General features: G+C 37.5%; 2 protein-coding genes, 1 non-coding gene and 1 pseudogene across 4 annotated transcripts; 2 read left to right on the top strand and 2 right to left on the bottom strand.

Moving 5' to 3' along the window:
• The first annotated feature begins 351 nt into the window (after positions 1-351).
• On the top strand, positions 352-1480 carry LOC103935192 (probable glutathione S-transferase). 2 transcript variants are annotated; one of them, XM_048591684.1, is made up of 2 exons: positions 352-683; positions 1004-1480. In XM_048591684.1, the coding sequence occupies exons 1-2, from the start codon at positions 380-382 to the stop codon at positions 1354-1356; spliced, it is 657 nt and encodes a 218-aa protein (XP_048447641.1). In that variant the 5' UTR covers positions 352-379; the 3' UTR covers positions 1357-1480. The 2 variants fall into 2 exon arrangements, with proteins under 2 accessions (XP_048447641.1, XP_048447640.1); XM_048591683.1 differs by having other exon boundaries at positions 352-688; positions 1006-1480.
• A 318-nt stretch (positions 1481-1798) lies between these two features.
• Positions 1799-1894, bottom strand: LOC125480768 (annotated as a pseudogene).
• A 3366-nt stretch (positions 1895-5260) lies between these two features.
• LOC125468002 (probable glutathione S-transferase) lies at positions 5261-6271 on the top strand. Its single transcript, XM_048591681.1, has 2 exons — positions 5261-5584; positions 5903-6271. Exons 1-2 carry the CDS (start codon positions 5276-5278, stop codon positions 6251-6253), a joined length of 660 nt encoding a protein of 219 aa, XP_048447638.1. The 5' UTR covers positions 5261-5275; the 3' UTR covers positions 6254-6271.
• A 706-nt stretch (positions 6272-6977) lies between these two features.
• On the bottom strand, positions 6978-7078 carry LOC125480767. Its single transcript, XR_007261032.1, has one exon. It is a non-coding gene; the product is annotated as a U6 spliceosomal RNA (small nuclear RNA).
• Between the last annotated feature and the right edge of the window lie 2952 nt (positions 7079-10030).

Raw genomic sequence — 10030 nt, 5'->3', positions numbered from 1 at the left:
TTTCTCTCCCCCTAAGCAACCATATCATTTGTCTTTTGTTTGAGTTTGATTTATTTAATTCAATAACTAAAATAAAGATTGTGTCATAGACACAAAAATAGCGTGTCTTATCATTTCTAAACATTAAACTAACTAGAGTTTGATTTTTTAGAGAAAATTAATTGAAAATGAAAAATCATGTAAAATTACGTGGCAATGAGTGATATATATATATATATATATATATATATCCATCTACAGGGGAGCAATTCAAATTTTACAATATATAAGGCTTCAATAATAAATACAATGAAGTCTAGGGAGACCATGCGAAATTCTACACTGAAAGTTAACCATAAAAGGCCTGCCTAGCAGAAGATAGCTCAAACTACCAGCAAAAATGGCAGAAGTTAAACTCCTTAGGACATGGTCAAGCCCTTTTCCTCTGAGAATCATTTGGGCGCTGCAATTTAAAGGCGTCCCTTACGAAACAATCTACGAAGATCTTTCGAACAAAAGCCCTTTACTTCTTCAGTCTAACCCTGTTCATAAGAAAGTTCCAGTGCTCCTGCACAATGGAAATGCAATTGTTGAGTCGCTCATAATTCTCGAATATGTTGACGAAACATGGAAGGAGAATCCCTTACTGCCGGAAGATCCTCTTGAGCGAGCCACTGCACGCTTTTGGGCCAGATATATCGATGATAAGGTAATCTGAACTAGCCTTTCGTAATCAGATAGTTTTTTGCACAATAAGTATACCCATCGAGTGAAAGTGCATCAGATAGCTGAACTGAACCATCATTATTTACCTGAAATAGTAAGAAAATGCGTTGTCGGATCAGTTTGCAAATTTCCGCAGTAAATTGCAGATATTTGGCTGCACTTTTTCGTTCAGTGGTGTATTATGTATATGACCTCACTCTACTTGCGCATGCCTGAAGCAAATTAAAAGAAAATTGTAGTTCATATCATAATTTAGTTTCGATATTTGATTATTCGGTTTGGTTTGTGATTTTTATGAAGGTTTTGCCATCTATTTGGGAATCCTTTACCAAGGAAGGGAAAGAGCAAGAGGAAGGTATTGTAAAAGCCAAGGAGAACTTGAAGTACTTGGAAGAAGAGCTAAAGGGAAAGAAATTCTTTGGCGGAGAGAAAGTTGGATTTGTGGATATTGCACTTGGATGGCTTACATACTATGAGAGTTTGTTTGAAGACATAGCGGGAATGAAAGTGGTAACCAAAGAAGAGTTTCCATTGTTATCAGCATGGGCGGCGACTTTTGCAGATGTTCCTATCATCAAAGACAATTGGCCGTCTAGAGACAAACTTATTGCCAAGTTTCAGGCTATCCGTGACAGTATCTTAAAAGAATGAAATGATCTGGTCTATGATCATTTCATGAATGGATATGAGGGAAAGAGTTAGGTACGGAATGTGGACAATCTATCAAAACCATTTTTAATAAATCCTGCCAAAGTTATTGGTGAGTTTACATAAATATAGCATCAAGAATATACTTCCCAACACCAAAAGATCATAGAAAACTAAATGCTTAACAATTGTTTAAGGGCCACAGTAACAGAGTCATTTTATCAAACAGTTAGTAGGCAAACCTGGAATATGAAAACTCAGACTGTCAGACAGTGAGACAGAGCCATCAAAGCGTGAAATACTTCCCAACACCAAATCCTCAATCTGCATTCCAATTGACGCAAACTGGGTGTGGAAAAAGAAAAAAGACGCAAACTGGGTGTGGAAAAAGAAAAATAAAAAAAGAAACAGGAAAAAGCTTCAAAATCCATTCAATTTAATGGGAAAAAAATTGGACAATTTCTCGATTTATGTGTCATCCTTGCGCAGGAGCGCTGCTAATCTTGTCAGTTCCAATTTTATCGATGTCCCCGGAAGGATAAGCTTTGCTGTGCAGTTTCTGTATATAAAAGACTGACGAGCAAGCGCTCTTTGCCGGTGTGGGACAATTGCATCCCCTTCTCAACAGTGGTCTTTTTCACCTTTTTTTTTTTTTTTTAACGGATAAAATATAATATAATATATTTATGTTATTAAAAAAAAAATTACTTCCAAAATCGTTCTCCACCGATTGCTACTCGTATACAACAAATTTAATGATATCACTATTGACGAAAGTTGAGATTCCATCATACACCTATTGGCAATATAGCGAGTAATCCAACTTAGTTATAAGCTTATGCAAGGTTACTCTAACCATCAATGTAAGATTCATTCTCAACAACTTTGAATTAACAATGATGCTTTTAAATACAAAACCAAAACGCCTACCGAATACACTAGGATAGATCGATGTAGATGGAGATTGAGATGGAAGGAATATTAGAGGATGAAATTGAGGGAAAATAAGGGAGGGGCGCCGGATTGAAGAAAGTCAATGGGGGAGAAGGGTGCAGAGCGAACTGTTGTAATTTCTACAATTGCTGCATTTGTAGCTGAGCAATCTGTTTATAAACATTTGTCGTGCAATGTTTTTCCCTTCGAAATCTTGCGCGACGATTACCACATTTATCGCGAAGTTCATCCCTAAAAACTTTTTGAGAGGACAATTCATCATGCAAGTTTTAATTATTTTTTAAATTTAATTCGTGTTCCTTTGAAATTTATTCAAATAAATACTTAAAACAATTTGTAACCAAATAAATAATTAAACTCAAAATTAAATCCACATAGAAATTAAACAAATATTTAAAAATATTGTCCACAAATACATTTACTTAAAAAAAAAATTATTATTCGTCCATAACTAAAAAACAAGATAATAACACTCATATTCCGTTGGTTTTTCAGGATTTTGCTGTAGTTCTACATCTCGCTTGACGTCATACTTCCACTCCCAAAAGTGCTATTTGAAGATGTTATCGATGAACTTTAACAGCTTTGAATCGGTTTCATCAATATCCTAATAACCCTGTTATGCAAAAAATAATAAATTAGTAATCACTCTAATGTACTATTTAACAAAAACAATTATTAATTCACTAATTCGAATTTACAAATAACTCTTGCACCATATACTTCTTCAACTCATCCGACACCATTTTCCAAGATGCCCACTTCGCAGAACAATTGGTCCACACTAGCACCATAATGTCATGTCGCAACATGGCGTGCGACTCTGACACGCCATATCCCGTTAAATCATCATAGGTGATTCGCTTATAGCGGCAATCGACCCCCATGCGCACCTGCACCCCAGCTCTCTTGGTTTTTTTGTCTACTAAAAAATATATAAGTAATTCATCCAAAATTTCTTTTCAACAAAAAATAAAAAATAAACAATTAAATTCCACATAAAATTTAGTATTACCTTTCTGAGAGCCTTCTCCCTCACATCCTTTAGTTGGAAGAGGAGCGGAATCGGCCATCGTCTCGAAAATTAAAACAAGAACTTGGGGTATGAGAGCGTTTGGGGAAAAAGAAAATGGGGGAAAATTTACCAATGTGAGAAAAAGTGAAAGTGAAACAATGCTTTTAAAGAACCTTTGTCATGTAAACTACGCAACAAATACGACGACACTAACCTTTTTAGACTCCTTTTGCGTGACGAAATCTGCATTTTCTTATGGGACTTTGCGCGTTGAATGGTTTGATTCGTCGAGCAAAGATCCCTTTCGACAAAATCTTTTGCCGCATAAAGTTTTTAACATTTTTGGTAGGCAACACGTTTGTGCGCGATGGATTCCATTTTTGTTATGCAAACACACTTTAAGCGACGAAATTTTCGTTGTTGGGCAAAAGTGTCGTCCCACAAGCTATTTTCCGTACTAATGTTGAAACCCTCCGTACTAGAAATACTTGACCAAGGATGTCAGACTCCAGCGGTGGACTGGGTTGTATTGTCCCACGTCGAGGTACAACATAATGACCACTAACATTCTAGAGCATTGAATAGGTTGCTCAAATAGGCTAGTCTGCTTCCTTTAGCTTGGTTGGTTAATTACATCAGGGGCACAATGCAACATTGGTACCATGCATGCACGGCGATTTGTGGCTAAGACCAGTACATCACAACTAACGTTGAACTACGTGCAGGAAATCATTACAGAACTAATAACGAAAGCTCTAGGCTCATTGTTTGCCCAGTAAGTAATATGCATTCCGAGGTACATGACCGGTGAGTATAATGGTGAAGTCAACATGGAGACAGAGACTTGCTCATGCAGACAATATCAACTGAATGGTATTCTCTGTAGGGATGCGTCCGATGTTTGCCCACAAAATGGGCGGAACATGATCCAAATATACTCTCGATATTACACTAGAGCAACCTTGTTGGATGCATACTGGTAGCCAATTTGTCATGTTAGGCCTCTAGGAGGGAAAGTCTCAAGCCAATAAAGTAATTCCCTGGTTTTTGAGCTGCTAGTATCGAATTATAAAGTTTATTCATGGTGAAATTGTTACGCATGTGGAGAATATTACAAAATTTCATGCTAAATATGAAGTATGTTGGAATTCATTAACGTAGTAGACTGATTAATTTGAATTTCTTAATGTTTTAGTTTACGTTATTTTTGTTTCACAAAAAGGGGGACAACTGGTGGTAAGCCACAGTTATCCACCCCTTCTGGGCCTGGAGAGGCTATGGGGAATTTCACTCTGTCCATGGCTAGGTCAAGCAAACTCATCAACTCGAAGCATCAAACCCGAAACCTCCCACATTTTCTTTGTGTGAAGTCAAGACTTTTAGGTTTAGCTTTCCTTATCAAATATTGTAATTGAACCACACACATGCTCAATCTAGTTTTAGCTTTCCGCATATTGTAACAGGGAGATCCCTTTAAAGTTATAATAATTATAACCGTTGGATGAAAATTCAACGGCCCACGATGGTTGGTCAGGAAGATCCTCTCCATTGGCTCAGGAGAGTATCCAAATCCCTTTAAAAAGCCACATAAATGATAGTTATTCAAGAAGTATTTTTAAAACTATAAAAGAAGTATGTGGATATTACACCCCTTTAAGATTTTGTCGTGAAGTGGGCTTAAACGATTTCTTCTGCTAACAATGGGCATCTCAAAACAGCCGGCACCTTGGACCAAAACAAACGTCCAAACTTGGAAGAAAACCAACAGAACCTTCTCTCCTTTGGTTACATCACAGCTTACATCACTGAACCCAATCGTCATTTAATTTCACACAAAAACCCTTTACTTTTTCTCTCCACTCACTTTCTCCCCCATTTTTTTTCCAAATTCCACACTGAAAGTTGAGCATAAAAGGCCTGCCTAGCACAAGATAGCTCAAACTACCAGCAAAAATGGCAGAAGTTAAACTCCTTAGGACATGGTCAAGCCGTTTTGGCCTGAGAATCGTTTGGGCGCTGCAACTTAAAGGCATCCCTTACGAAACAATCTACGAAGATCTTTCAAACAAAAGCCCTTTACTTCTTCAGTCTAATCCTGTTCATAAGAAAGTTCCAGTGCTCCTGCACAATGGAAATGCAGTTGTTGAGTCACTCATAATTCTCGAATATGTTGACGAAACATGGAAGGAGAATCCCTTACTGCCGGAAGATCCTCTTGACCGAGCCACTGCACGCTTTTGGGCCAGATATATCGATGATAAGGTAATCTGAACTAGCCTTTCGTAATCAGATAGTTTCTTGCACAATAAGTATACCCATCGAGTGAAAGTGCATCAGATAGCTGAACTGAACCATCATTATTTACCTGAAATAGTAAGAAAATGCGCTGTCGGATCAGTTTGCAAATTTCCGCAGTAAATTGCAGATATTTGGCTGCACTTTTTCGTTCAGTGGTGTATTATGTATATGACCTCACTCTACTTGCGCATGCCTGAAGCAAATTAAAAGAAAATTGTAGTTCATATCATAATTTAGTTTCGATATTTGATTATTCGGTTTGGTTTGTGATTTTTTATGAAGGTTTTGCCATCTATTTGGGAATCCTTTACCAAGGAAGGGAAAGAGCAAGAGGAAGGTATTGTAAAAGCCAAGGAGAACTTGAAGTACTTGGAAGAAGAGCTAAAGGGAAAGAAATTCTTTGGCGGAGAGAAAGTTGGATTTGTGGATATTGCACTTGGATGGCTTACATACTATGAGAGTTTGTTTGAAGACATAGCGGGAATGAAAGTGGTAACCAAAGAAGAGTTTCCATTGTTATCAGCATGGGCGGCGACTTTTGCAGATGTTCCTATCATCAAAGACAATTTGCCGTCTAGAGACAAACTTATTGCCAGGTATCAGGCTATGCGTGACAGTATCTTAAAAGAATGAAATGAGGGGAAGAGTTAGGTACGGAATGTGAGGGAGTTGAAAAATATTGTAAAATATAATCTACCACCTCAACTTTACTAGAGATTTGAGAAATACATTCATTTGTATTCCCAACTATGTACTTGCAAATCTGGAACTAGAAACTCAATGAGATTCGTATACGACATACATTACCTGCAATCGCAATGCATACATCATCTTCTTTGGAGAAATTGTCTATCCTAAATGACTACGACTGTGATTTACAAATGTCTCAAACAACCAAAATGAAAGTTCGAAACTTTTAACATCCACGTTACGTAAACTAACTAAAAGAATCATATCTTGGATTTGTTATTGAACTAAAACAAGCAAAACCCAAATGGAGTCTTTCAAGAGCTTCAACCAAGTGAAACTGGTACACAAATACAATGTGCACACGCCCGCACACATATATAAACACAACATATATATATATATAGAGGGATCGTCCAGAGATCATAGAAAACTAAATGCTTAAGCTTAACAATCGTTTAAGGGCCACTGTAACAAAGTCATTTTATCAAACAGTTAGTAGGCAAACCTGGAATATGAAAACTCAGACTGTCAGACAGTGAGACAGAGCCACCAAAGCGCGAAATACTTCCCAACACCAAAAGATCCTCAATCTGCATTCCAATTGACCCAAACTGGGTGGAAAAAAATACAGAAGGAAAAAGCTTCAAAATCCATTCAATTTCATGGAAAAAATTTGAACCATTTCTCGATTTATGCGTGACATCCTTGCGCTGGAGCGATGCTAATCTTCTCTGTATCGTTCCAATTTTATCGAAGGTCCGAAGGGACATTCTTCGTTGCGCAGTTAGGACTAATAACCAGCGCTGTACCCGGTGTGGGACAGTTGTATCCCCCCTTCTCAGCAGTCGAGTCAAGTTTCCTTCTTTTTGTAATAAAACTGATCCCGGCCCAATCTCCATACAAATAAATTAAATGACAATATAATATACATATATTTTAATTTATTTATGTTATTAGAAAAAATAAAAATAATACCTCCAAAATCTTTACCCACCGATCCCTACTTGTATACAACAGCGCTATAGACAACAAAATTAATGGTGTTAATATGAATTGACAATGATACTTTTAAATACAAAATCAAATCGTCTACCCAATACACCGGAATAGATCGATGTACGAAGAGAATATGGAGATTGAGGTGGAGGGAGTATTAGAGGATGAAAGTAAGAGAAAAGGAGGGAGGGACTCCGGATTGAAGGAAAGCGATGGGAGACAAGGGTGCAGAGGTTGCTGTTGTAAATTTCTACAGTTTCTGCCTTTGTAGCTAAGCAATTTGTTTATAAACACAACGATCTTTGCGCGGCGAAGGATTCGTAGTGCAAAGTTTTTCTCTTTGAAATCTTGCGCAACAATTACCACATTGCTCGCACGAATTTCGTTCTATAAACTTTTTGTGACGATGAATCGTCGCGCAAGTTTTTAATTATTATTAAATTTAATTCATACTCCTTTAAAGTTAATTCAAATAAAAACTTAAACCAAATTATATTAACCAAATAAACAATTAAATGTAAATTTAAATCCAAATACAAATTAAACAAATATTTAAAAATACCATCCACAAAACATTTACCTAAAAAAATTATTGTTCATCCATAACTATTGAAAAACAAAATAATAACACTTTTACTCCGCTATTCTTTTAGGACTTCGATGTAGTTCTGCATCTCGCTCAACGTCATACTTCCACTCCTAAAAGTGCCTCTTGAAGATGTTATCGATGAACTGTAACAACTTTGGGTCGGTTTCATCAATATCCTAATAACCCTGTTATGCAAAAAATTGACAGTTAGTAATCACTCTAATATACTATTTAACATAAACAATTATTAATTCACTAATTCGAACTTACAGATAACTCTTGCACCATATACTTCTTCAGCTCCTCGAGCACCATTTTGAAAGACGCCCACTCCGCAAAATAATTGGTCCACACTAGCACCCCAAATGTCATGCTGAAGCATGCCGTGCGACTCTGACATGCTAAATCTCTGGTAACACAATCTTTATACTTGAATTCTGTTACCCAATGCTTGAGTCTAAAACTATTCACTAACTTGACTGTCGGAAAACCTCATAGATGGCCATGTCGTAGCATATCAAGATACTTTTTAGGACATTTGGGAGAGGAAAGCGCAAGCCTAAATCCAAAAACCAAAGATAGATCCTGGTGCATGGACGCTATGGGACAAATGATGCGGGAAGTTCAGTATAGATGTCTAGCCTGATTCCCACCAAACCCTGCACTTACCTTGGACATCCCGATGGCCCTTGATGAAGACCTGACCTTCTTCCCGGCTGTGAACCCTTATTAGCAGAAGGTTATAAGGCGAAACTTTGGATGATTTAGAGGTTTTGCTTGAAGACGCCATTGATGGAGAATGAAAGGATTTAGAGGTTTTGCTCAAAGTTCCACTGCAACATCAAATGATAGAAGCAAAACTTGTGTTAAAAGTCATATAATGTGTGCATTTGTAGACATCAAGATTTTATGTGCGCAAGAAAAGGAATCACTCCATTAAAAAGAGAGGAACTACTGATACTACAAGTACATTAACCGAACCACTAATTTTAAATGACAGCATATGCTCGAGTAAGCGAAAGACTAAAAGACGAAAAGAAGAGGGTTATATACCAGTTTCAACGTCAGTGTTAGGGCCCTTTTAAACCCGGTTCCATAATGAGGATAGTCAAACACTCTCGTAATGACTAATACTTATTGTGACCTTTACCCAGTTTGTGGTGTAGCATTACACCAGCTCCTTCAGATGTCGCCACTGTTAAAAATTATCCTCAAACTACAAAAACCTAATTCACCAAATAACCAAAAAGTACCCACTTTTGAATTCTTACCTTCAAAAATCAAACTCATTAAAAGATAAAAGTTATCGACCCTTTTCATCCCATTGCTTTGTAGTTTCTAAATTATAATTCTTGGAATCTTTCAGCCTAAATAAACAAAAAGGTAGATAAAGCAAAGACCAAGAATAGGCGTGGGTTTAAAAAACCAAGAACAGGTTAAAAGAAAGGCTTCACGGATGGTGGATAGCTGGATAGAAAGGTTTATTGATGCACAAAATGGGCGAGGACTTTGGTACAACAGAAAGTGTCAAGTTTGTGACCTTCACTAGGTTGCTCTGGTCATTAGTGTGGATAAGTATGTAAATGAATAGAGACAGAGAAGCAAATAACACAAGATGTACGTGGTTCACCCAGATTGGCTACGTCCACAGAGTAAAGGAGTTCTCATTAGTTGTGAAGAGTTTACGCAAATACATAGGTTCAAGCTCTCTTTTTGTGAGTTGTAGTGAATAGTTTAGTACAAATGACATTAGGGATTATTGTGGGGAGAATGATCTCCTTTTGTAGAAGAGAGTTCTAGCTTTGTTATGACATGGACACGTGTCGTGTTGTGATTGGCCTCTGATATCGACACGTGTCGTGCTGTGATTGGCTTCTGATACCGACATGTGTCATGTTGTGATTGGCCTCCTGGTTGGAGGAAAAGTCTTGTGGGTCCTTGATGGTATGCTGTTGATCGGTGCTTAGTAGTTTCGGGATTGGTCAAGTATGATACAAACAGTGCTTCCCTAAGTTCCCGAGTGAGGGAAGCTCCTCGGTTGGGGACTTGCAAGATCCAAGCCATTGAGTAATCACGAAACTTCCAAATACCGAAGTGTGGTGTCGCCTTCACTTGCCTTCTCTGTCCTGTAAGTA

This window comes from the organism of the source record quoted next, unplaced genomic scaffold (genome assembly GCF_019419815.1).
Source record: "Pyrus x bretschneideri cultivar Hongxiangsu unplaced genomic scaffold, Pyrus_bretschneideri_v1 Contig35, whole genome shotgun sequence".
NCBI classification, from domain to species: Eukaryota; Viridiplantae; Streptophyta; class Magnoliopsida; order Rosales; family Rosaceae; genus Pyrus; species Pyrus x bretschneideri.
Note: the sequence above shows the minus strand (reverse complement) of the source record. Positions and strands in the feature narration are given on the sequence as shown.